This window comes from Accipiter gentilis, chromosome 9 (assembly GCF_929443795.1).
Source record: "Accipiter gentilis chromosome 9, bAccGen1.1, whole genome shotgun sequence".
NCBI lineage: Eukaryota > Metazoa > Chordata > Aves > Accipitriformes > Accipitridae > Astur > Astur gentilis.
Window position 1 is genome coordinate 30,604,598 of NC_064888.1, and position 27,459 is coordinate 30,632,056.

The window sequence follows — 27,459 nt, forward strand, 5'->3', positions numbered from 1 at the left end:
GAAAATGATGCTGAGCTTGTCAGACTGAGGTTTAAAGCATGGTGAGTTTATTTTGGGGGTTATATTTATTTATTTTAAATAGCAAAGTTGCACTAAAACAACCAAGGCTGCTGATGATCCTGGGCCACAGGACTCACAAGCACCATTTACTGCAGTGTGTGGTTGACCCTGGGAAACTGTAACCCCTGGCTAGGTAGACTTGTGCTGCCACTCTTAAGCCAGCTGCTTCTCAGACCCTTTCAATGCTGATTCAGCCCCAGTGATCACTGGAAGGCAGTTATTAATTAAAGGTGTGGAGAGCATTCTGTGGGGCTGGAAGACATGATGCCAAGGAAACAGTGGTGGTTTTATTATATGAATTCCTAACTAGCTTTGGATTTCCTTCCAGAGTCAGAGCACATTAGAATATTAATAAGGAGGTACCAGTCCCTTAAACCAGGGAAAGCAGTTAAGCAGGAGGCTAAGTGGTGGTGGGTGGTTGCTGGAACTTGGCTGCAGATACCTGTAAAACGAGCAGGTAACAAGGATTCTTCTAGCTGAACTGGAAATTCAGGAGATTTTTGGTTCTGTCAATAAGGGCAACATCTATCAGCAATATTTAGGGCTTGCCACAAAAGGGTGTTTTTTGAGCAGAGATATCCAGAATAATTATTTTGAATTCCTGTGGAGTCATATTCTCAGGAAGTCTGGAATTCCACTTTATGTTCATGTTGCATCTGACTCTGGAACAATTTCTACAGGCAGTCAGAAATCACAGGGAATCTCGCCATTGTGCTCACTGTGCTAGGATCGCACTGGACATATGCCCACTCCATCCTTCCACGCTCTCAGAAGCATTTTGGGGGGAACTAGAAACAAAACAGACTTCACATTTCTTTAGATTTTGCACAAGACTTCCTTTATTATAAATAAAGCTGAATGAGAAGATCTATACAAATTCAACAGTGTCCTGCTATAAAAGCAGCGGTTTGAGTACAGCATTGTCAATCAAGGAAGACCTTACTTTGGAGAGTTTTGGTGTTATTGCCCATTTCAGCATTGACAAGATAGATTCATCTTCATACTGCAGTTTTACTTCTGAGCTAACATATTACACACACGCCCCCAGTCCTAAAAAAAAAGACAAGTAATAAATAAAGCTGTTTACTATGTAGGATCCTGTGAGAACTAAGCCCTCAATGACCAGCAGCCAAGCTGTTAGAGGTGGTTAATTCTCATTTCTTCACCACAGAGAAAACATTGCAAAGGCTTTGCATTAAAAATGTTTGGTGAACAAGCACCAAATCCTGCTGCTTGAACACTGGATAAAATTTTGGATCTCTTTGCTGAAATACATCTTTATACACCCATAAGACCTGTGTACAGCGCAACTCGGAGAGAGAGAAACCATATTCTATGGTTGCCACATACTAAAGAGTGAACTACCAACAGCTCCCCTTAGAAGACATTCGGCACCTGAACAATAATAATCTTAGACCAAGACATTTCCTAAAGGCAAATGGCTCCTGAGGCTATGTAGTAGATCAGTGGCTGCTATCAAGCCATCACTAATCCCATTGCTTTGACAGAGCCTATAATAAAATATTAAAACCACAAGTTGAGGGTGGAGGGAGTGGCTGGAAACTGGCAGAAGGCAACAGGAGTTCATCTGTTTAATTCACCTGGTTAGCAAATAGCAAGAACAGCACTGAGACACAAGAAAGGGGTCTGGGACAGGCAGTTTACCCTTCCTTAGGATCTCTCAGAGAGATACAGGAATTACTAAAGAGATGTTGTGTGTTTGTTACTCATGTGTCATACGCTGTTTGGTTTCAAAAGAATGTTATTCACTTTAAACCACAAACGCCCACTTCCACCCCCACCCTTTAAAGCTGCTTCCTATGAATGCCCAGCCAGACTTCAATCAAAGCAGAGCTAAACATGGGCAGCCCTAAAATGTCTTAGGACGTTTTTACTGGCTGACAGCTGATGGAGCTGAACTGTCTTATAAACCTTTTTTATGAAATGTGAGTGTGGCCTTTTACTGATAGGGCTAGTACTTGGTGGGAAAAGATTTAATACAGGAGAGACAAGGCTGTCCAAGGAATGATGTGCTTCACATCATGGCCTCCTTGTACCACTGCAGAGGTCTGATCCAGAGAAATGCTGTGTACCCACATCTTCTCAGATGGGACATGTATATATACTGCTATACGGCTTACAAAGAAGATCTCTGCCTTGAGGCTTACTGGAGCACAGCTTATAATCACAGAGCACTTCTCCCCCTGGATAGGTATGGGTGGGTTCCCTCACAGCCTAAATGCACAGAACAGACCTCTTAAAATGTGCTCAGGGCAAAATAAGCATATTGCGTGTAGGAAAATTAAGCCAAGCAATTTGCTTTCAGGGGAAGCAAATCCATAAATTCCTTGGTTCAGCTCCAGCTTGGGTTCAACTAAACCCCATGGGAACACTTCAGGGTCAGTTTGGGCTTAAGAGAGAACAGGCATACAAATACAGAAAATGAAGAACAAAAGATTCAATCTACTTATCAGTTTAGGTTCCCTTTGACTCTGAGCAGCAGTGCTTGGAGCTGTGTAAAGATGAGTTTAGGCATGTTTACAAGCCTGTAGGACTGGTGTTACAAAGCTCTGTTCTGCCATTTTAACAGGGGAGTTACCTTATTCTGTTCAACAGCCTTTTCTTCTCATCCTCCCCCTGCTCAACTTTATATAAAAGTTATTTTTCAACCCTGAATGTCATTTCCTGAGAGACCTGGGTCACAAAATTGTTTCTGTTCTTTGGACGGGCTAAATTTAGACTCCTGACAGGAAATGGCAGAGAAATTTTTATTTCTCGCTGGCTAGGCAGGGAATACATTTAGAAGATCTGACCACAACTGCTTCAGCATGACCTGCCTGCCAGCAGCCCATGCAAAGCTGGATCTACTACAGGCGCTGTGCAGTAAACCTGGGCAGGCAAAAATGGCAAATTGCTTGGGTTTGCAAACAACTTACACAGCTTCCAATGTAGCCTCCAGGCTCCAGTATTCACCCGCTCTCCCTGTACCTCTGCTTGTCACTACCTGCTTGCCATGTTCCCCGAGATTGCTCCTGGCCTCTTTCTTACTGGGGAAGGCTTGCTTGCTTGTGCTAATGAAAGCCAGGGGCTTACAGCAGTCTTTGGCGTTAGCAATTAGTCCTGCCCTGTTGCTCTGCCAGCCCTGGCAGTCTCCCAGGCACTCATCGCCAAGGGTGCTGAAGCAAGCACTGATGATCCATGACTCTTTCCTACTGGCACTACCCACCAGCCTCTTTTCTCCCTTTTTGCTTCCTACCCCTTACTTTCTGCTGAGAAATATTTCTTAACCACCCTATAGCTGTGATGATAAAAGCCAAGGGGAGCAGCAATTTGAGTGGAGTTCCCTGTCCCCACTTGCACTTTCTTATAAACCAGGTGTGAAAACTGGAGTTACAGCTTTCTCTGCCTTTGTGCATGAAATGTCCCTCACTGGTGGAGGGACAGACAAGAGCAGACATGAAGGAGGTGGTGAAATGGTTTTTACTAGAAAAAGGCAGAGGACACGTCTATGGAAAGTTTGCTTATCAACAGGCTGGATAATAAGCCTCACACTATATGCTGTCCCTAGTAGTGACACAGGATTAAATCTTTGCTCTGATGCATGTGATTGATAGAGAGGACTGATAAAAAGATACCTGTGGAGTCATGGTAATATCATCCCTGATGACTCTTACCACCCAGAACCACCACCCTCTTGTAAACAGGATTCAGAGAAGCCCTAGTGTAAAACATTGCAGGAAAGCCTAGTGTAAGAAAATGGTAGGAAATGCCCCTTACCATTGGAGGCCAGGCCTCTGGGACCAGCACAAGGCAGATCTGCACTGAGGCCCTGGCTTGGATCCTGTACAAAGCACACGAAGGCAAGTGAGGAGCTACTGAGCCCTCTCGGCCAGCAAAGCCACCTCACCAGGGCTGGGCAGCCCGCTGGCTCAGCGCTAATGTGCTGCTTCCTGAGGGAGTTCAGGCGCTTCCATTTCTGCATTGGGGTTTTTAGCACGTGGCTCAAGATTCTCCCCTGGCTTAAAAGCCTGCAGAAGCTGTCATTTCCCCATCGCACTCCCAGCTCAGCAAATTACAGTCTACTAGCAGCAGCTCCTCAGACTCTCATCAGAGCAGCAGTCTTTAAAAGGACTGAGGAGACCCTGCATGGAGGCAAACAGGTAGCTTTTGCCTGGGTATGGGAGCAAAAGGGATGTGACACAGACCACAAGGCAGCTGCAGAGACAGTGCTGCCAAGCTCTGCTATGTGTGCACCTCTTCCATACCCTCCTCCTAACTCAGAGCCATCCTGCTGGTCTTGGCCTCATTAAAACCACACTCTCATTTGGAGGGTGATTGTTCCCTCCTGCTACCAGACTGCTGAGATTGGCTTCATTACAGGATAATTTTGGAGAACTGCTTCTTTTATTAAAGCAAAACCTGTAGCAGTCCTTTCTCTCTTGGCTGTTCTCAGCCTTGCTGCCCTGAGGTAAGGAAAACAAACAAATAAGCCAAAATGCCAGAACCCAATAACGGTTTCTCTCCTTTATCTATCTAAGGTAAAAAAAAGGTTTCTGTCCATTTATCCATGGAAAGTGGCCAGGAATATAACCTGCTAGCCATGTTACCATGAAGAAAATGGAAGACTAATGAAATGGTCTGAAGACACAGACCCTGCTGCTTGCTCTGCTACATCCTCCCAAGGGAGAAGAAATGTGCAGGGGTATTTTTGAAGGACAGGACAAGCCATTTAAACTACTGCTGCAAGTCCTATCAAGAAGGCTTTTTTTTTTTACAACTACAGTTCCCTTTTGATTAAAGAGCTGTGGTTGATTTAAGGATCTCCATCCAGTCCAGATCTTGTGCATGACCCTTCTTCCCACATCAGCACTGAGTCTTATGTTGTGCTTCTCATCAGTCCCAGAGCTCCTGCTGTCTGCAAGCAGACAGGCTCTTGCAATCCCAAGATCCCGTCTCTGATTCCTCCACCCTTTTCTTATCTCCCCCTTCCAAAGGAAATGAAGTATTTGGCCACCACCACTGTTTGCATTGCAGGCATCTGAATAAATTAGTCGTATTTGTTGCTCACCACCACTGTAGCATGACTGAGGCACAATAGAAAAATATATTCTTAGCTGCATAAACCCCAGCCAGCATACCAGTGGAACAGAAACTTACTTTTATACCATGTGTTCCAGTTTCTCCCTATCCTCCCCCCATCCCCTCTCCCTTACTGCAGAAACCATGGCCCAGGACTGGTTCAGCTGCAGACAATAAGCTGTACTGGCAAAGTCAGTTGTCTCCAGGAGGCTTCAGAAAGCTGCACTCTGGACTTGTGCTTAGAGGAACAAGTGTCTTCCTGCTGGCTTTGGTTAAAGGGATTCCTTATGGATCCCATTGGTGTGTGCAAGGGGAATGTGCACTGTGTACTCATTTATCAGTGCAGACATGTTCCTGAGCATCTCGTGGAATGTGTCTACTGTCTTCCTGTAAACGTCCCTGTGTAGCACAAAGGGACGAAAAAGGTTGAGAGGCTCAGCCCTCTGGAATATGATGGGGAAGCCCAGCTCTGCTGGTACCTTCCTATTGCCAATGAAGAAGTGGTAGAGTTTCTTCTCATGCAAACATTTCTCCAGGAATTTCAGCATGTCCTGTAGACGGGCCTCCAACTTCTCTGGGGCCCAGTCCTGACTGGGACGTGCCTGCAGAAGATGCAGCATTACTGTCTTCAGGTGGTAGTTGGTAAGCCCGCTTGGACCTGTGAGGCTGCATTGCTTCCCATGAAGGAAGGAGAGGATCTGAAGGCAGCTGACATGGCAGGCATTAGCAGGCAGCATTTTGGAGACCAGCTGGATGAACCTCCTCTCATACACTGCGAAGGTGAGAAACCAGTGAGTGCTGGAGGGGAGGTCTGCTGCCAGGCCACTCCAAGGGAAATGAGAGATGAAGTAAACATCGGAGTTCTCGTACTGCACCACAGGGGTGAGGTTGAAGGCAATCGATTTCCCTGACCTAAATTTTATCTTCAGGGCTCCTGGGGAGTCCAGGAGGCTGAAGGAGAGGTCAAATTCATACTTGTGGGAGATTCTGTTCCAGGCCTTGGTGACTGCAATCTGGAACCACTTCATGACTTGGTCAGCATCCAGATATTGAGTATTTTTGAAGCACAGGAGGTCTTCCATCTCACTGCTGGGCCTGGTAGTATTGGCTTGGCTGTGGAGGAGGCACAGCATATCTTCCCCTAGTTTAGTCTTGTCACAGATGCAACCCGTCACATCCTCATCTGCCCTACATACCTTGATAGTGCCATAGCCTTGTTCATCTGGGGGAAAAGAGTCACCAGAGCACCAGGTCTGGGACCGAAAACAGTATGGCTCTGGGGGCGCAAAAGGCACTATCAGATCACAGACAAAAGGTTTACGCACTCTCCAGTTCTCATACATGCTCCCCACACCCATGCAGTCCTCCACTTCCATGTCAGCATCCCGGTTACAAACACTCCTCAGGGCTTCCAACAGGTCATCTGCAAAGCCTTCCACCATCTCCCGCATCCTGGCCATGTCTCCGGTGGTACCCAGGATGCGCTTCTCATAGAAGCTGGCCAAGACGGCCTTGTCAGGGAAGGCCACACCTTTAAACGCTTTCCCCAGGACAGCCATGTCATCCTCTTCCCCTCCTGTGTCCTGCCAAATCCCTTCCTGGAAATCCTGCCTCCAGAGCTCGATCAGCAGGAAGATGACCATGGAAAGGGCAGTCCACATATCCCATCGGACCTTTTCCTCTTTGCTTTCCTCCACCACCTCTGCAGCCTTTTCCAGAGTCTTCTGCGTGGCTTCCTGGTGTGCGATTTCCTGCTCCAAGCGCAACTTCTCCAGCCGAAGGCTCTCCTCCCGCTCCTTCATCTTCCGGATGATTTCTTCCGTGTTCTCGGGGACAGTGCCATTCTCTTTAGGGAAGAGGAGCGGGTGGTTGACAATAGCTGTAATCACCACTAGGCATACGCGGAAGATTCCCACAGGCATGGCAGTTTCTTCCCTGGAAAAGAAAGAAAGGCAGAATGACCCACAGTTCAGAGCATACTCCCTCAAGAAGAAAAATGAAAGTAAGTCCCTGCTTGAATAAAAGCTTTGGTATACCTTCTAGCCCTGAAAAGAGTCTAGAAGCTCCTAAGCACATCAACCGAGCTTCCCTTTATCAGCAGATGGTGAGGATGAAAGTCTCCTCTTATCAAATTAACGTCAAAGAACAGAACTGTGAAGACACTTGCTACTGTCAATGCCCTGTGACGCTGCTGGGGCACTGTGGGAGGGCATGTCCTTCCTCTCTCCTTTAAAGTTCCCTGGAACTGAATGGAAAAGAAGCAGGCAGGACCTCCTCAGGTGTAAAAAAGCAGGACGGGAGATGAGCGCTGCTTTCCCTCAATATAACGCTAATGTTGGAGACGTGGCCATGGCATAGGCAGGGCTGTCCTGACCGCCTTCCACATAAAGCGTGTCTGGGGACCCACACAGCCAGCTTAGATCAGGGCAATCTTCACTGCCAGTGCTGGTATGTGCACCTGGGTGGGAACAAGCCTGCACAGTTTTCTGCTGCTACACAGGCACTACAGGCAACGTTCTTCCTGCCTTTCAGCACCATCAGGATCAGGCTGTGGTAAATCCTCCCAGCCCCCAGGATGCCTCATGACTGCAGTCCCCTGAAAAAGGGTAGAGCCACAAAGACTGCTAAACCAGAAAGGGTTTCCTTCACCCCAGTGTTTTTAAAAGCATCGGGTTGTTTATTTTTGGTGCTTACTTCACTGTTAATCTGTAGAAGGCATTAGTAAACACCATGGCTTCGATCTGAGCCATCTCCCCCAAGCACCCCCTTCACAGCTGTGCTCGCAGCCAGCTCGCTCCTATTTGAAGTGACCCCAGCGTGGCCGAGAGACTCCCCGGGTCTCGGTGTCGCGGCGCTTGCCACAGGCAGCCGTGTCCCAGCAGCAGTTCCGTGTGCCACCCCTTGCACAGACCCTTGGCACGACTGAGACTGCTATGGTGTTTTGTGTGGTTACTGGCTCTGCTGCTCAGACCTCACACTTAATAAAGCTTTCCATGCCATGGGGCTCATGATGAAAGAATTTAATTCCCAGCTTTCCGGAACACAGTCTCATTGCTGGGGCATCCGCCTGGCCCTGACGAGGCCTCCCAGAAGTCTGGGCCAGAGGGTGCTCAGGCTGAAGCCTGGGCTGTTTCCTCCCAGGTGGCATTTCTGTTTCTGGAGGCCCGGCATTGCTGTCAAGATCCCAAGCGCCTGCTCAGGGCAGGACAATCTGAGGTTGTCACCCACCGCTGAGACGTGGCAAGCTCACCAGTCCCACTTTCTAGCAACATCACCCCACAGTCCTAGCACAGGGAGATCAGAAGGACAAGGTGACAAGGAGGGGTATTTCTTCTTCCAGCTGGGACATTTTAACGCAGCCCCCTTAATGCCTCAAAAGTGTGTTTGAGAGAGAAGGGTTTCTGGTTCAGAAATAAAGTCTATCCATAAAATACCTAATCAGTCAGACCAGAAATAGGAATTTCATTCTTAACAAACCAATTCATCCTGCTGTGGGAATGAGGCTGCTTCACAGAGCCAAGAGGTGGTGGGGTACCACGTGTGCCCGGGGAGCTGAGGGTTGTAATTCCCTCCCCCTGCAATAGCTCCCTCCCGGCCTGAACCCAGCATGTTTTGGTGCCACAGCAACCCTGCTGCCCAAGCATCTAGGCAAGGAGAACATCTCTGGCAATTTCATTTATGCCTCCACAGGGCATGCAACAAAGATAGATTCATCCCAGTGGGCCTTGTTACCATTACTGCACAACAAACTGCTGGCTTTCGATTGCGGGAACCTAGATTTCCTCAATGTGAGCGCTTACTGTACATGGGAACTGTATCCTTCAGCATGCAATTATCTTTGCTTACAAGAGGGCTGGGACTGGAATAACAAGAGAAGGGAACAGGATTGAGATGCATTGTCCAAGCAGCAAGAAAATTCACACGGTGCTCAGGATAACGCTATGTGCCCCTCCCTGTGTAACATTTACTAACTACCCTTTTTTTAGATCCCATGTACATGCATAGATGAATGCCCTTATGCAGACATTGCTCTGGAGATGGTTTGTGGGCCTTTCTTGTCCTTTTTACATTTATATTAACTCTTTAATTCATCAGGCAATGAATTAAAGCTGAATTAATGCCCAAAGCTGGGTGTTCCAGTTATTCTGTGAGCTCCATGCCTGGCCACATTTTAAAAACAAACTGGGGTCGCCCTGCATTGCAAAGGGCTTTATCAGTTTGCCAGGGCAGGGCAGGAAGTGCTGGCGAGTTCCTTTCCTTAGTGCTATGCTCTTGCAGACCACATGTGCTTTCCAAGCTTAAAAATAACATGGCCAGGGGCCAGGTGCCTCCTCTTGGAGTCTTGACCAGGATGACATTGCTGCTCTCCCCTGCTAGACCTCTGTTCCTGCGGATGAAATGTTTTACTGTTACCAGATTACGTCTTAGATGCATAAGGCTGAAAGAAGTCAGCTTCCTTAAGATCTTCTTGTGCCCTTCAAGACTCCTGTGCCCAGCTGCCGATGGGCACACCACTTCCAGAGGCTACCTGCCCCAAAGCTCTGCTAGCAGAAGGGGTTAGGCCAGACATCCCCAAGTCCACCACTGGCCGGCTCTGCTGAATTCATTCTGGGTCACACTGACAATCTAGGCTAGCCCAGCTGATTTTGCAGGAGTGGCTTAGGAAGCATGCACACAAGCTCTTCCCCCTGCAAACTGTACAGGCATCAACCTCTGGAAGAGAGTCAGGATGAAAACTGGAAGCGACATCATTTCAGGTCACGTGAATTTGCAAGAGGTATGTCTGTTTTGGCCTGAAGAGAGGAAGTTCTCCTGCTCAAAACTGCCCTTTTGCTACTGTTGCTGTTCACACCAGAAAATGAAGCCAAACATTCTATTAACCTCAGTTAAGGCTTAAGGTTAAGGATGCTCAGTGACCAAGGTCAGTGGAGTCTGGCCTTGACAGCAGCAAGGCTGGTACGGGCAGAGCGTTCCCACATCTCATCAGACACAGCTTTCCTGGCTAATATGGAAAGACTAAATAATCCAGGTGAAACCAGTAGCACTTGCCTGCTAGGGTAGTCCAGCCTTCCTCATAACAAAGGCTGCTCTTTTCCTTCGCTTTTAACTTCAGCCCAAGCAATTTAAGTCTGATAAAAATATTTATGCCTGCTTCGGCTGAGACAGCTTTTGTGTGGGGAAGAGAGAGAGAGTCCTAACGTTTCCAAGCTGGAGACTAAGGAAGAGAAACATCATTTCATCTACGCATCAAATTTACCAACATTTCAAGTATTGGGGTAGAAAAAAAAGTATTCATGAGTTTTTAAACAGCAAGTTCCCAAAGCAATCTTCAACCTTTTCCAAATTTCTGGCCCTGGCCAGTTTTTTCCTCATTCAAAGCATAGACAATGTCCAGACTTGGTAACAGGCTTACATCTCTTGCGGCAGTCCCAGGGCTCCAAAGACCCCCTGAGGGAAGGTGCTGTGGTCCTCGCCCCATCGCAAGCACGCCACCTCCGTGAGCAGCCGAGCCTGCCCTCGCCCTATTCCCTGGGCCAGGGCATCCCCTGAGCGAGGGAGCAGAGACCCCATCTCTTGTGCTCCCGTGGGCACAAAGCAGGGAAAGGAGCAGCGAGACAGAGGAAAGCTGCTTGGGGAGGGCAGGAGGGCTGCGGGCAAGCAGGTATGCGGATCCCCACCGTCTTGATGCAACGCTTTGTCTCTGCTCGCTGCCCAGCATGTGATGCCACTTGTTCAAACCTGCTTCTGGCACCAGGATTAGTTTCCTTCTGGGCTTTTCTGTGGCACTCACTGCTTCAGTGACTGGGTGCTTCACCGATTTTAAGGTTAATGACTGCTCTGAACAACCCTGGGAAGTGAGGGGGCAGACATCATCCTACTCTCCAGCTGGGGAGCGAGGGCTCAGAGAGATAAAAGCAGCTGATCACTCCGCTTCCCAATTAGAAACAATGATCAGCTGCATCCTGCAGTGCTTGGTATGTTCAAAGGCTTCACCAAGAGCACCTGCAGCCCTCCACCCTCAGCTCCCAGGCAAGTTAGACCTCATCCTTTCAAGCCTGAAGCAGCCTCCCCAGCTGGAGGATCCTGATCAGCCCCACAGCAGGTCCTGGATGACATGGGGACCCCCAAGAGGGGACGGGCAAAGATGACACTGCTATCATGCAGTTCAGGTTGGTGCCATGAAGCACACGCAGGAGGCGGCCAGCTTTCACACGAGCTGATACGAAAGCTTTTCACTGCACAATTCCGTAATGTTTGGTTCACCCACTCACCTGCAGCATGGTTACAGGTAGTGTGTTGCAAGCAAAGGGAAGCAGCACATGAAGCTCACAGGCACGTAAAGCCTTCACACAGCCAGGCGGCGGCTAGCCTGAGGTCAAGTGACGGCTGGAGAGCATCCTCTGCATGGGCACTTTGAGAGCTGGCTGAAATCCTCTCGTATGCACGTCATAAAAAACAAGGGGTGAGTATGACCAGGGAGGCTTGCCCCAAAACTGCCACTGGAAAAGACTCTTCTCCTTTGCCACATTTGGGCAGCACCAGCCACGCCAAAGGCTGGTGAGGAAATGGGCTGGAGCTCTGAAAATGGTCCCTCAGGTGAGACCTGACTCGCCAGCCGTGCTCAGCCCCTTGGCACTGGCGCAAAGGCAGAGTTGCAGCTTCTCACCAGCACAAATGCAGCCCCCTAAGCTGAAAAAGTGGTGCCGAACTCTGCAAACCAGCACTTGCTATGCCTGCATCTCTGCAGTAACTATCTGCATCACCTGTGCTACCCGGGTCCCTGCACAAGTAGCCTTGAAGGAAAATCACCTTCAGAGACTACTGCAAGACAATATAAAAATAGCCATTGTACTGTTTCCTGACTGCAGTCAGCCCTGAAGATGAATAGTGCTTGCAGTACACACTAGCGCAAGCAGATTTGCTTAGTGGTGTTTTATGTGGCATGGGGGCAGAGGTCGGCTCTACCTTCAGCTTCTGTCTTGAAGACCTCCTCCTCACCTGGGAGCATCACAGAGCTCATCTGGTGTTCCGGTGGGCCAACTTGGGACAGCCACTGCTCTGTGGCAGAGTGTGCTCTCCCCCTTCCCACCAGCCACCCTGCCACGGCACCAACTTGTCCTTCGTAGAGACAATGATGCTTAAAGCCATAACAACATCCTGTCCCTTCCAGCTAAAATGTGCTCAGTTTCTGAAGTCCCCAAGTCTTCCTCATACCCTCTTCCACAGCAGCTTCAGACCCCTTTGCCTCCTGCTCAGTCTGGCAAAGGAAAAGAAAGAGATTTAAATGGCAGCTTGCAACTTGCCTCTGTAGGCTGCTCATGTGCTCTGAGCGCAGATAACCTTCCATCTTTGAAGACACGGGAGAATATTTCCCTTTCATTAACAGTCTCTTTCTTTCCTCAAGAATTCCTCATACAGCTACATTTTTTCCACCTTTTTATTCCCTTAAATCTCGAATCATGGGAAGCAAAACACACTCTGGCTGGTGTTCAGCAATAAAGCAGATAGGAGTGAGCTGAAGCTTTGATTCTTAAATTAGAAAAGCCCAAGTCAAGCCACTGAATGCAGTTCAGTAGTGCACTGGAATATGCCAAGACATCATTTACGACACACTCGATTGCTTCCTGCGATTTGGCTGACACAAAAGGCAGTGAATAGGTGGCTGCCACATTGTGTTTTGCTTTGGTAGGCTGCAAGAAAAGAGGCAATTCGAAGAGATGATAGAAACTACAGCTGGTTGGGAGCTTTTTTCATTGAAAGCTGCCAAGTTTTGAAACCAGAACTTTCATGGGAACAAATACAATTTCTGAGACTCTTTTTGGGAAGGTCCTTGAGGTCTGGAAAGGACTCTACTGCATGTTTTGACTGGAGAGATTAATAGCCCAAAAGAGCCACTAACCTGCACTCGGGACTTTCTTACTGGGAAGATGTGACTCTCAAGCCCAGGGGTTTCAGGCCCAGCCCAGCCATAGTCCCTCACGGCCAAGCTTCTGGGAGCTTCACAATTCCTCCCATTGCTGTAACAGAAAACAAACTGCCTTTTGGCCTTTGAGTGTACAGTCTGAAAATGCTTCTGCTGCATTTATGAAGACCTAGTCAAGACAAAAAGTTTGCTGAAAGCCCTTGGTGATGCACTGTGCCCTTTTCCAATTTGCAATACTGTTGCCTCCTCTGCAGGTATTCAGAGGTATGCCTGGCTGCAGCAGAAAGAAATGATGTTTCCTCTTACTGGGGACTACAAGCTCTGAATTGTAACAAACAGGCACAGTGAAAGAGAAATGGGAATTGCAGAGATGCATGTCAGTATTATTGTTCCTGCCAAAAACTTGGAAAGATGCACTTTATTTAGTCAACCCCATACCATGCTGCTGTTTTTCTACCATCTCCCCATCAACATTTACAGGGCAGTCGAAAGGCCTTTGCTGGCTCAGGACAGACCGTGAGGACAGTTTTCCGTCCAGCTGCTACATGTAAAGCTCAGGAATAGACAAACAGGCTGGATAGGTGTTCATGGAAAAAAGACAAAGGTACCACTAGAGAGAGCAAAACCCTGGTGAAGATATCAGACTGGTCTCTGCCATTAGTTGCTGGGGATTTGTTGTTCAAATTTTGCCTCTTTTGCACTGAGAAGAATGAGAAAATTTTCAGGTTTTAATTTTATATGCACATATTTAAAATACAGAGCACATGTCTATGCCCTTATAGTCTGATCACTTACCTGGGATGACAGAAACTTCTGTTGAAGGCTCTCCTCTAAATTCAGGAGGGAGTGACAGTAACCTAAGTTTTGGTCTACTTCCCAGCCCCTGAGGTTGCTGCCCTCATCACTTGGCTGCTTTAGGTCAATGCTCTGCTCTCCAGGTTTGACCACAGCTTTCACAGGACTTGAGGAATTGGTTTTGGCAGGACTTCACTCAAACCTGTCTTGTTTTTGAGACCATTTTTACTGAAGCAGCATTTTCTGGGGTGGGCAGGGGAAGAGTCCCATTTTGGTGAGGAATTTCAGACCAGAAGCAAGTGAGGTTTCCTCCCAGGTCAGCACCACATTTGTTGGGGCCTGTGCATTATCCAGCACCCTGGTATGATGGACGCTGCCAGCTAAGCCAGCTCCTAGGAGACATCATACCAAAGCACTGCATCTCAAAACAAGTTTCCATGTTCACCTGAGTCAGCAAGGTGGGGCTGTGGCATCAGGTGGGGCTAGTGAGGTGCTGGACCCTCGGGAGGGCTGGAGGGCCCTCATAGCCAAGGCAAACACTCAGAGCCCACGTACTGAAACACACCCCGGGGTGACTAAAGGTTTATTGCACCAGTCTACCCTTCCCACCCCACTGCGTATGCACTGGCACATGACCCTGCCTAGCTTTCACCTGGCACAGGCAGCAAGAGCCCAGATGCTCAGATGAGGATCCTCAGGGTTTCTACCCTCCAGGTCAAAGACCCCACTGCTGCAGAGAGAACATGTCCCCAGACCCATACAGAGCCACGAAGACCCCACACCTCCCACTCCACCATCTGCTGTGACAACACCCAGCACAGCCCACCCAGAGATCATGCAGCATGCGGCAGACAGGAGAGGTTCCTGCTCTCCCATCTCTTGAGCACACAGTCAGCTGCAGCACACACAGCCCAGCCAGGAAAATTAGGAGACACAAAAATGCAATACAGAGCCTGAGCGGCACCAACTTGTGCTGTTCTTTCACCCCTATGCATTAAGCTTGCGTGCAGGTTGTTGGCGTGATGAGCTGCTGTGCTGTTCTAGCACCAGCCACAGCAGCTATAACTCATGCTCTGACATGTCTTTCTGAGCATTAAATTAGTGCTACAGACAAAGTACCAAATTCCAGTTGCCAGCACAGTCACAGTTGGCTCAGCACAGACTGGTGGGATTGGGCTCTGTCGTTGGCTGTCTACCAAAGCCACCAGTGGAAAGGACCAAATGCACCAACGCATGAGGTGCAGAGGCCTGGATGTTGAGACTGGTACCACAACCATGTTTAAAACCAGAACGAGCCAGCTGGCATGCTCAGGACTACAAAAGACAGGTATGGCAGAGCAAGGGCCTTCCAAAACACGCCTGGAAGCCCCACCCCAGATCAGCTGCTTGGCCACAGGACAGCAGTTGGATAAGGCCACTTGCCTGATAACTATTGTTTTGCCGTTGGACTGAGAACGCGTTAGCCTTTCGTAACATCCATGGACATCCTGTCCCGGGCCTGCTGCAGTGCCAACGGGGTCAGTCGCACAGCCCGAGTCGGACATCCTGCCCGACAGGTCTGCTGTGGACTTTCGGAAGCAATATTTTCCTCCCAGGGTCACCAGATCAGGTATTTCCAAGGAAATGCTGATGCTCATCCTGTGTACAGGACTAGGTAGCCCTCCCTTCCCACAGACAGGCGAATTTGGAGTGCATAAGCATGTGAGCGGCACTGACATTGCTCTGGAGACAGACACTACCGGGCAGCCCCAAGTCCAAGCGAGGAGTGATTTTGCCAGCATCTCCCCAAGCAGAGGAGTGCTTGACTTGCCCTGGGAAGGACAGGGAGTCTCTCTCATGTCTTCCAGTCATTCACGACCTTTGCCATCAGGAAGCTTTTTCTGATGCCTCAATAACACTCCCTTGCTGCAGTTTGAACCCCTAACTTTCCAGTAACCACTGTGGGTAAAAGTAGGACAGATTGTTTCTATTCTCCTTGCAGTAGCACTCAAGATGTTGAGAGGTCCTCCCCTTCTGCCTCAGCTTTCGCTGCACATGGACGCATTTGTAAGACTTTGCCATAAAATCCCATGGCCCCTCTTCCCCCAAGGCCTAGACAGTACAAAGATATTTTTTTTTTTGGCTCAGAAGGAGTTATTTGCCTTCTGGGGTTCTTTTCCAAAACCCAAAGATTTTCAGTTTTATCAGCAAGTGTGGGATTTATCTGGTTGTTTCCAAGTTACTATTTTTCAGTGCATACAGGCATCACGCCACAAACCAAAACATGAATCTGGCCTCCTCTTCTTGCCCCAGAAGCCAGCAGCCACTAAAGATGTCTGTAATAACTATTAAATAAACGCAGAACCACGTCATGCCCCCAAAGCACTCACTGTTTACTCACTGTAAGGATGGACCCGAGAGGGGATGCCCACAGAGACCAGAAGATAAAGCTAACAGTGTGAGGAGCGTGTTACTCAGCATCCTACCCGTTGTCTGCATGTGTTTTTTTGCTTTCTGACTGTACAAGCCAGCTCAGCTCTTGTCAGCAAGCAGCACGTGGGCAGTCTGTGCAGTGCCTCAGGTTCCCCCTGCTACGGCCGAGAAGGGGTTTTACAAATTGGAACATAGTGCTGCCTGCAAGGGAGGCAGGAGGGGAAAGGTAGGAAGTGTGCATGTGGGTCCCACCCACGTACTGAGCTGTTGCGGTAGGATCCCGGCCAGGAACAGCTTGGCTTTTTTAGGCCAAATAATTTTTGTCTGCTAATTGTGAGGAAAACAATTGGAGTAGACCTAACTTTTGTGTGTGGTGTTTTTTTGAGGGTTGTTTTTTTTTTTTTTAGGAGGAAAAAAGACACACACCCCAAGGGGAAAAAAAAAAGAAAAAAGTTTGGTTTACCAACCTCACCAGCTCCCTCCCCCTCAAACCCAATGTGATGAGAGCCCAGGCAATAGCTGGTTGTTCCCTTGCATAATCTTTCATCAGCACAGATGGACAGAAACACCCTGCTGCTTTACCAAAAGCCTGACAGAGTCAACCACAATGTATGGAGCAACATCAGTGCACACATGCTCTCTGGCCTCTACCTGGTGCTCATGCTGGGACCCACTCTGGCTGTCACCCTCTCAGCCACACAACCTCCCCTTGCACATGCAGGCAGCCATGGCTCATTGATCCAATCTAGCAGTCACCCCAGGGAAAGGTGGTGAGAGTACAAAACAGGTTCAATTGCCAAGATGGTTGTTTAAATCTGCCCTCCTTTTCCCCACTTAATTCTCAACAAGGTGGAGAAAAAAAAAAAAAATCACACCAGTGTTGTTAAATCAGGCAGTGGTTACTCTGACTCTCCTCTTCCTAAGGTAATATGCCCTACATCGCTACACATCCAACTTAACTGTGTATCATACATCCATTGAAATGAATGCTTTGGTATTAAAAGGTTTGGTGGAAACACTAGTAGAAAGTTGATTTCCCAGCAGGGATACACCACTCCAGCACATCTAAGAAGAGCACATGTAGATATTGGCACAGCTCAGACGTGACTCGTACAATGATTGTTTTACATGTGAAACTATGAAGTCCCATTTCAGTCATGTAACAATGAGCACTTATACATTACAGACAGTAGAAAGCACAGTAGTTGCCAGACACAGTGTCTTCCACACTGAGACACTGAACAAAAACACAGCAAAAAGAAATTGTCATTGCAGGCTGGGAATTTGGTTGATCTGAGATTTTCTACTCCATCACAGTCTTGACTTAGTGACAAAGTCACACTCCTATGTCAGGACACGTGTAGACCCAAGTATCTGCTTAAACAGGACTCACAAACACTGGATGGGATTGGAAGTTTGTGTGATATTGGACTATTGTTTTGCTAACTAGTTACAGCTGTTTGTATTCAAATAGTTGGGGAGGAACAGTATTTAAAAGCTGTCTATTGTAGCCAAAATGTCACCAGAGAAATGAAAAGCAATGCTTTATCCCATTGCCTGAAATCCCAGCTCTTTTATAAAACACAATATAGGTCCTCAAATAAAGTAAAAAACCCAACCAACCAAAAAAAAAAAAAAAAAAAAAAAAAAAGACTGTGAAAGCCCCTGCAGGGATGGTAGAGGGTGTGGAAAGAGGAGAGAGCAAAAAAAGAGCACTTTTACTGCAATCCCCCATTCATTTCCTTGACTCTCACTAGGATGACTCCCTGATCTAAGCAGAGGCACTCCACATTGCATGCCAGCATCTGCAGGAAGAATCAGGCCCTCTTACTTCATTACCTGGTGGCTCTAGAAAAGAGCAGGAGAAACACCACAAATGCTTTGGGAAGCAGTAAGCTCAGTCTTGGCTCACTAGTCATAAACCTAAAAACTGCCAAGAGACACGTATGCACACAAATATGTTGGCTGCAAAGTACTGCTGGCTAACCCTGCTTTTCAAGATGAATTTGAATAAATAAAAATCAGAAGAAAAAAGCAAGAAAACAAACTGCCCACTTCCATACAATATTTCCATGAAGCTCATCCTTTCAGCACCCGTGGCCACCAACTCAGGCATTTTCACCTGAGGGAGCGACTCAGAGACCAGCCTATTGTCACATGCACCCATATTTAATAATTTTCCTGTGCTCTTTTACTCAGTCCCCTCTTCTTACCAACAAAAGAGAACATCTTTAAGCTCTTTCTTTCCCTGAAGAGTTTGTAAACTGAATGCTGGGAGGAAAAACTCTGAAAAGAGTCAATGGGATAAGAGCAATGTAACATGCACTGCTGTAGCAAAAATACCAAACACACATGTTAAGGCTGTGAAGCCACGTGGTTTTCATTTGGGATGTGTGGGGTGAACACATACGCTTGCTTCCTTTATAACATAAAGCACAACAAAGGAAATCTTTGTTTGAAAGCCAAGGGACAGCCTCTCCACACACTTAAAGTCTAAGTTACAACGTAATGGGAGCTCTGAGTCATAGCTGTGGGGCCCCTGCTCATAGACACAAAAATCCCCTCTCCTGCAGCAGGCAAGGAGCTTAGCTTAGCAAAGACAGCTTCCAGCTCCGCATGGGAGACTGAAAGTGCCCAGGACTAGCAGCAAATACAAGGCTGAGCTGAGAGCACGTGTTGTGGATGACTGATGATGCAAACACGTTCCTTTCAGTGGACATTTCTTCCTGTAACTCCTTCAGAGCTTGAGATCATAACCCTGCACTCGTTTCAAGAGCATGAAACAGCTATGACTCGACAGGGAGGTGGGATGGACATCAGCCAAGCACCTTCAGACCATCTTTTGACTTTAGCTGCAGAAGACCATGGCCATAATACTTAGACTGTGCATCACCAGCTTGCTAGGTAGGACCGCAGTAGAGCTCTATGTCCTTAAGTCACCTAGCGTGCCAGATAATTTTTGTCACTGTGTTACAGTAGTGGAGGGTCAGCTGATGGATTCCAGCTACCCAAATTACAGACACCCATCTCATTCTTGCCCCTACTAGCCTGGGGGAAAAAGATAAAGGTTATCTTCAATTATCACAAACATGTTGCAATCTTCAGTGCAGAAGTGGCTGTGCTGCAGAAAATCCAAGTGTTTTCTCTCACATTTCCAACAGTCCCAAGGTATTTGGTTGCTAAATCTCCAGAGAGCTTTGGAAATCAAACTCTCGTCTGAAACCAGTGGCAGTCAGATACCTGAACATCCAGGAAGAAATAGCTTAGGATCTAAGCATTTTGGGTGCAGATAGACACACAAGCCCCTCTGGGAAGCACTATACTGTGAACATCAAATGTCACAGTTTAAGCTTGAGAACACCTCCTTAGCTCCATCTCTGGTATGTATTAACATTTGACAAGAGATTAAAAAATAGTGAAAAAAGAGATCTGAAAAAGCAATAGCGTCTCTCCCCTCTGCCTACACGCATGGCCTACACTGCGCCTGGATGGTTTCTGGCAAGTCTTTGTCTACTTTGTTCTGAAAAGCTTCCAGCAAATCTCCATCTCTGCCTCCCAAGGCAGTCTAGACTACTGCTTAACTACCTCTACCTGTAGGAAAGTCTCCTTATCACTGCATGTGCTTTCTCCAAAGCAAGCTGTAAGCCCTGCTGGGATTCTGGCACATACAGGCAGTATCTTGTCTTAGGGAGCTACTTCCTTCCCCGCAGGCAGCACGGGAACAGTTTGCTCCCACTCCGCATCAGGTGCTCCCTGAGCATCACCAAATCCTCTGCAATTTGGAAGAACTGAAAGCAAAGCACTCTGAAGCTGGTTTTCATTGTTTTCATTTGAGTTTGACCACAAACTCTATCTTTTCAAGTGATGGCACCCACCATCCCTTGAGACAACCCAGAGGAAGATGCAGTTGGTTACACAGGTGGCTCAGCTGATGCCTTATAGTAATGTCTCTTTTCTATTCAGGCGCAAGAACCTTCTCTACGTGCTCTTCCCTCTGGTTTCGAAAGTGAAGGAACAGTACGTTTTCCTTTGCCAGGCAACTGAAATAACCATATGAATCGGAGACTGTGCCTAACACGGTTTAAATTCTGGAACAGTTGGCCTCAATGGTCCTCACCCTTGCCAACATCATGCTTGGTTTTTCCAAGCCACATGCAGGGCAGTGGGGTGGATCAGATGCTTTCCCTGTAAATGGTGAAAAAGCATCTCTGCCTTGAGGCAAATATCACTGATATAAATAATGTGCTAGATCAGCCAGAAAAACCTGCCTCTGGAAGAGGGATAATAATGAAAGACAGTGGGGGGAAAGTAAAAAGAGAGCGAGCTTCATTTACAGACAGGAGGATGGCAATGGGCCAGCTCTCACAGCTTTGATCCAGGCTGGCCGGAGGAACATGCCAGGAAATGTTGTGAGCTGAGCTTTGCTAGAGCAGAGCAGCCGTTTGAACTGACTGGGATGGGAAGAAGGGGACAGACACCACCCAACACAGACGCAGATCCAGAATAAAGGGAAAAATAAATAAATAAATAAATAAATCAATAAATAAATCATGTGGAATAGATGAAGTAACAAGTACTCAGAGCTGTAGCAGGACACTGTGGCTGCCAGGACTGCTGCTCTGGCAGCTCCCTCTGCCATCAGCTCCAGTTCGTCCCTTCCCACCACTGCTACCCACAGAGCCTCCTGTCACACACTCACAGAGCAGCACTGCCAGATGCCTGGGTTTCACCCAGCAGTTTTGCTTTCAGCGGGTTTTTCAGGGGTTTTCATAGAAACTTGAAAACTACACATTGCTGTCTTGTAAAAGCCACTACTTCCCTTCAATCCAGCTGCCTCTGCTGCCTCTCCTGATCATCAGGAGGTTGTCCAGGCGCTTCTAGACCTTTGTTCTCTCTCTAACACCTGGAAGAGGTGGGATTTAGTGCCTTCCCAGTCTGGCTAATGTATCTCTGGCAAGTTCTCCTGCAGAGCAGCAAATGCAGCAATAGCTGCTGTCAGCAAAGCTTGGACCGCTTGGTTCCCTTCTGCCATCATCCTCTGACTAGATCCCAACTGTACCAAGCAGTCAGACAAAAGCAATTTTATGCTGAATGCCAAAAGAGAGAGGCTTTTAACAGCGATCATCTAAACTGAATCCATTTCCCAATTAAACCTTCACAATATTGCTACTTTTGCTCTGCAAGTGCTGTCTGACCCTCGCTGCTGGGATTGTTTACTAAAATATGAGCCACACCACCTTCCTTCTGGCATTTCTGATGTAAGGCTCAAGGTCTCTGAGTGAGAGCCCATCAAGAAACTTTTTCAAATCACATCAAATCTGGAAGGAAGAATGACCCCCGGAGCACTTACCTGCTACACGACTTTGCAGGTGCTCTTTAAACTTCACATTACTACTATCACCGCGATGCCGAGAAGACTATATTCAGTCACCCACAACTGAAGCACAGCCAGGAAGTCTGCAAAACACAGAGAACGAATGAGGAAGTTCAGGCAGAAGATAGGTATGTAATACAGTTATCTAAATTAGGGATTGATTAAAAGAGAGATTAACTCACCCCCTTACCCAATAAAATGATCATAAAAGCTCAAGAGACCAGAAATAACCAGCTTTGAAGTGATCAGGGATGAGTTAAAGTGCTGCTTCTCCTGTGGGAAAGCGTGCAAATCACACAGCAGGTCTGTCAGCTTTGCAGACATACCAGCAAGTGAGGAGCTCCCTTCTCTGACTCCATCCTCACCCACCGGCCCTCTCCTTTTAAAATGGATTAGGGTCAAATTAGCAGCGGTGTAAGTGCAAGGGCTGGGACAGTTTTGTCTGGGATTGCTTTGTCTCAGAAAAGGCATCTAGCTGCTGTAAGCAGCTTGCGAGGTAGAAATACTTGCTCGGGGAGCTGGGTTCAGTGAGCTAATGTGAGAAACAGAAAACACAGGAGAAGAGGCAGGAAGTAAGTCTAAGAGCATACAGGAAGATGTGAAACACAGAACCGCAAAAGATAAACTACCATATTTTAGGAGAGAGAAGTTAAGAAATTTTAGATGAAACAGCAAACAAAGTCCTCCAACCAGAAGGAGGAGAGGATGGGCCCAACAAGCTGGTTGCAGGCTGACAAGGGAGACGTTAGCCAGCTGCACACAAGTGGGCTGGGGAACAGGAATCCACCATGCTCATTACCAGCCACGATCGCCACTTCAAACCCTCCGACCGTCTTGATCCAAAGCCTGATGAAATCATCAATAGCGTGGGCTGAGCTGGGCTTTGGAGCCGGGTCCTTTAAGGGCTCAGTATTAGCTTGACGCGTCCTTGCTCTCCTGAACCCCTTCACTTCGGCAGCCGTTGGGGAGGGGACGGCTCAACCCTCCCTCCTCCCACGTACCTGCTCAGACCAGACCATGTGTACAGTTTCACTTCTCCACTTCAACTGTGAGGCCAGACCGGGTATACGGGCTCTGCCCTGACCTCCCAGCACCTCGCAGCCTGCAGGGCTGCTTGTGCCTCTGCTCAACCACAGCCATGACACTACCAGTAGCAGCACAGACTGCCAAGCACAGGAGCAAGAACACCCCAATCCCAAAAGGGCTGGATCTGTGCTGTACCATCCCAGTGGATGTTTGTTAGCCCCCAGGGCATGCAATGCCTCGTCTCATGGTGGCTCAAGGCCAGTTAGGTACAGCAGGTGCTTCTGCTTGGATGAAAGGAGCTACGAAGTGCTGTACAGGAACTGCTGCTACAGGACTTACATGCTCTCACTTGTTAAAATAATTTTTAAATCTCAAAAGAGAGAGTTAAGTCCGGGTCTCCATCTACTATATGTGTATAGATGTTGGAGAGACCTTGACTGAACCTCAGAGGATGGTCTAAGGTCACTAGAAGAAGGTCCCTCTCAGCAGTGGGCGCATCTGCGCTGCATCCTCACATGCTAGCACAAACCTCCTCTCGCTCCCTTGGAGGCAGTCCGAGCAACACAGAACAGTGTTTGTTCTGGGTCAGCCCTATATGAGAGCCACTTCTTCACGCCAGAAATCAAATCCACCCCTGAAGCTCAGCAGCTAGTCTGGCCTTCAGGTCATGGCAGTAAAACCTGTTTGTTTTGCTGAACTGCTGGTCAAGGTTGGCTCGGCCAACTTTGCATGGCTCACACATGCATGGAAATCAAAACAAGCTAAAAAAAAAATTTTAAAAAAATCCCTGTTGCAGCTGCACCCCTGGGCCACCTCTCCATCCCTCAAGCTGCTTGAAGCTTGGCTACCTGCCTCCCTTTCTATTGCCCACACTGAGGGGTGAACAGGCAGAAGGTTTTGCTTACACAACTGAGCCCACATGCCTGCAAAACCTGGAATTCATGGTCGGACACATGACAATACCACCCAGCGCACACCCTGGCCACATTCCCTCCTTCCCTCCAGCTTGAAAACCAGAGTCTCTACCTCTTTCCACCACCCAGCAATTACATGTGCTGATGGAAAGTATGCTGCCTGGCAGCAAACTTGCTTTTTCCCCCCAGTATAAGTGGATTATCATAACACTTGGGAGGGAAAGAGCTGGCTCACCCAACAGCCCAGTTTAAAGAGGATCTGAGGGAACAAGCCAGGAGCTTTTTTTCAGCTCCCTTCTCCATTGCACCATTGCTATGGATAGCAATTGCAATTCTGCAGAGCAGAGTATGCAGGATGGGACAGCACAGGACAGCAGGGAGAGTCCTGCAGACTCTTCATGGAGTCATAGACTTTATCAGTGCTCCCCAGAACAACTGCTTCTTAATGCTCACCTTGTTGACAGAGGCTGAATTTAGCTTAAGTTTTGCCAGGACAGTTGTTTTAGAGGGGATGCAGATGTGTCAGGAGAAAACCATACAAGTAGAAAAATAAACCACCCCTTTTGCTGTGTACCCATTGCACTGGGGGAACTAATTTAAGCTATCAGGAAAAAAAAATAATAATACATTTGCAGGCAAGCTCCAAGATACTGAAACAACAGTCAGCAGTTGGACAGTCGCAACAGCCATCCTAAAAGTGTCCTTTTGAAAGCCATACAGTTTTTGCTTAAAAAACAGACTCAGAAATTAGTTAGATCAGCTCATGGAAGACCAGTGTTAGGTTTCTACAGGTCAGATTCCCTCCCCCTGTTACTCATTGCCACATAAAGAGGATCACAAGCACTGGCATCCCTCTGAGACCACCATGCAGCAGAGGTACACAGGAGCCCTTATTGCCATGGAGAGAACAAACAAAAAACAAAAGGGGTGCAGGACATGCAGCTTTGGTGGCCCTAGTCATCAGACAGCCCGAAATAATCACTCAGGAAAACCAAATCCCCCAGGCCCCAACCAGGGCTATTTAGTTTGACTTGTAGGGAGAGGGGAAAAAAAAAAAAAAAAAAAAAAAAAAAAAAAAAAAAGGCTGTTCTTGGTATATCATAATGCTCCAAGCAACAAAAAGAGGAAGACAGTTAGGTGGGGAGGGGCCACTGCCTGAGCTCTTGATAAACAGGTACAACATCTTTGGTGTGCACAGGTTGCTTCTTCCTTGCAGATTCCACTGGTGCAAACAGAGATCACTGCATTCTACACATCCAAGTAATGCAGAAAAAAACCCCAAACCCCATCATCTACCAGCCGGGAGCCAAAAAAGCCCTCGGGACTGATCCTGGCACTGACATTGGCACTCTGACCTTTGGCAAATCAATTCACCTCTCTACACATCTGTGGCAATCACACTTAGTAGGTGCATTTCCCACACTGGAGCAGTGTGAAGTGTCTATTCTGCTGAAAACAAGGTTGAAGAGAAGGCTTTAAGTTTCCCTTCCTAACTTCCATGTTCTGCTTTTCCTCAAGGACTGAAAGAACCCCTTTCACATATAATGAGGAAAAACGGGTTTTAAAAGCAGATGCCTATGAAGGTAGACAGAATCACTTCAGTCAGAGCTGCAGAAGAGCATTACCATCATCACCAAACCAAGCTCAAAAACCTCACAGAACAAGCCATACTACACTACAGCTGCTCTCCTGTCCAAGTGTTGCTTACCTGGCAGCTCAGGCCCTTGCCTGGCAGCTCACTGCAAACACTCATGCCCGAAGGAGATGCGCTGGGTATGGTTTAGGCCTATAGCACTCATTAAAAACATGTTAATAGTAATGTTCGCTTAGAGATGCTGCTGGTGCTCTTCTTGCCTGACCACATAAGAGACACCAATAGCAACATGCTGTATTTTCCTCAAGGATTTTAATATGGCAGTCCCAAGAGAATCGCTTCAAGTGGGAGATTGCGAAGCTGAAGATGCAAAGGCCACTAAGGCTCCGGTTCCGTGTGTCAGTTTTACAGCCCATGACTTCCAGTATCCCAGTCCTGGCTGTGATCTGAGCTACAAATACCTACTGGCCATCTTCAAAAAGGTGCCCACACGCACGAACAGCGGCTCCGCTAAACACATCGCTGCTTCTCTCCGGGGTCCTTAGAGAGACATACCGTGTCTCGGAAGAAAGGCAAAGAAGTTTTGTAACACGCTAAGCCCAAGCCACGTAATACTGAACACGCAGCAAAGCTCGGTGATGCATGTACGTGCCCGAGATCATCACTGGCCTAAGGACCCCACGAGCTGTCCTCACCAGCAGAAAGAGGCAGCCGTGGGGTCTCTTTTCAGCGTGACTCGGTCCCGCAGAGGCTCCCCACGTGCTCCCCTGAAGGGGGCTGCAGCCAGTCCTCCTGCAGCTCACCGAGCCCCTGAAAGCAGGCTGCCTTCTGCTCCCAGCCTTCGGCTCCTGCCGGGGCTGCTGGGAGAGGAGAGCCGAAGGATCCGCAGAAACTTTGGTGGGCACGGCAGTCTGCCTCGGGAGCCTGACCCGGCCCGATGCCCGAATTCCCACCGAGACGAGCCACTTGGGCAGGGAGAGAGCGCGGAGCGCAAAACCTACTGCGCAAAGAGAAGCCGGGGAAAGTCACGCCAGCGCGACCTGTTGCGGGCAGACACCGGCCGGCACCCTCCGCACCGAGTCCCGCGGCTCTGCTCCCCAAAACGGCCGCGGCAAACGCTGGCGAAGCCCTTCCCACGGCGGCCGCGCGGGGAAGCGGGACAGCCCCCCCCCCCCCCCCAGCCCCCGCCGTGTGCTCAGGGTCCCCCGGCCGAGACTTACCGGGCCGGGCCGGGCCGGGCCGGGCCTCCGCCGGGGCCGCCGCTCCCCGCGGGAGGTCCGCGCAGACCGGCGGCTGGCGGGGCGGCGGCGGCCGCTCCCCGGGGCGGCGAGGCGTCCCGCGGCGCGGCGGCTCCGCTCGGCGAGGTGCGGGCGAGTCCGCCCAGCCTGGCCGGAGCGGGTTTCCTTTCCTCTTTGGGGTTTGGTGTTTTTTTTGTTGTTTTTTTTTTTTTTTTTTGTTTCTCTCCTCCTTCAAACCACCCCCGCCGCCAGCCCTAGGCGGGCTGCCGTTCGCTCTCTGAGCTCCCTCCCGGCTCCCCCATTAGCTTCCCAGATGGTTTTGTACCGAGGGCACGGGGGACGGAGAGGAAATGCGCTCATTTTGCTTCTCGGATGTATTCTGACCTCCTGGTGGTCGTGCCTGAGCGTCAGGAAAGCAGCTGAAACACGTAACCTCGCTTGTAGCTCTTATCAAAACACTGGAGCGGATCCCAGGGACGCCGAACCATTTTCCTGCTCTGAGCTGGCACGAATAAGACCTGTGACCCTGCCCAACCTCCTTTCGAGGCAGAGAAGTGGCACTAGTTTCCTCATAGGGGTGGGGGAGATGAGGTACAGCAGGGTTAACCTAACTGATGGTAAAGGCCACGGTAAGGGTTTTTAAAAAGTGGTTTCCAACGCTGCCCACGTTCTACAGTTAAAGGGCATCTTCTTACAGATCTAGCAGAGAAAGTTTGCTCAACAACTATCACTTCCACAAAGAAACTTAAGGGCATCAGTTCTGAGCAACAGCATAGTAACATCTATCTGATTTAGGGGAGCTATAGATCCCTTTATTGCACCCTTCCTCTTTCCACAGCATTGCAACAACTGTCTTATATTACCACTGGGTATGGCATGCTGCATGTTCTCCACCACCACTGCTTTGATTTTTTTTATATTTTTTTTTTTTAAGCTCAGGTGGTGGACATGTGCTGCGGTGTCTGTGTGTTACGTTGCGCTAAGACTTTGCAATATCAAGAGGGCACCAGGCAAATGTACTTTGCACTGAAGCCATCTAGCTT

General features: G+C 48.5%; 1 protein-coding gene across 6 annotated transcripts; it reads right to left on the reverse strand.

The window, feature by feature from the left end:
* ITPRIP (inositol 1,4,5-trisphosphate receptor interacting protein) lies at positions 1–26,470 on the reverse strand. 6 transcript variants are annotated; one of them, XM_049810613.1, is made up of 3 exons: positions 26,399–26,470; positions 21,621–21,727; positions 1–7,074 (listed from the first exon to the last, which is right to left on the reverse strand). In XM_049810613.1, the coding sequence occupies exon 3, from the start codon at positions 7,059–7,061 to the stop codon at positions 5,412–5,414; it is 1,650 nt and encodes a 549-aa protein (XP_049666570.1). In that variant the 5' UTR covers positions 7,062–7,074; positions 21,621–21,727; positions 26,399–26,470; the 3' UTR covers positions 1–5,411. The 6 variants fall into 6 exon arrangements, with proteins under 6 accessions (XP_049666570.1, XP_049666573.1, XP_049666571.1 ...); XM_049810616.1 differs by lacking the exon at positions 26,399–26,470 and adding an exon at positions 25,874–25,891; XM_049810614.1 differs by lacking the exon at positions 26,399–26,470 and adding an exon at positions 21,971–22,166.
* Between the last annotated feature and the right edge of the window lie 989 nt (positions 26,471–27,459).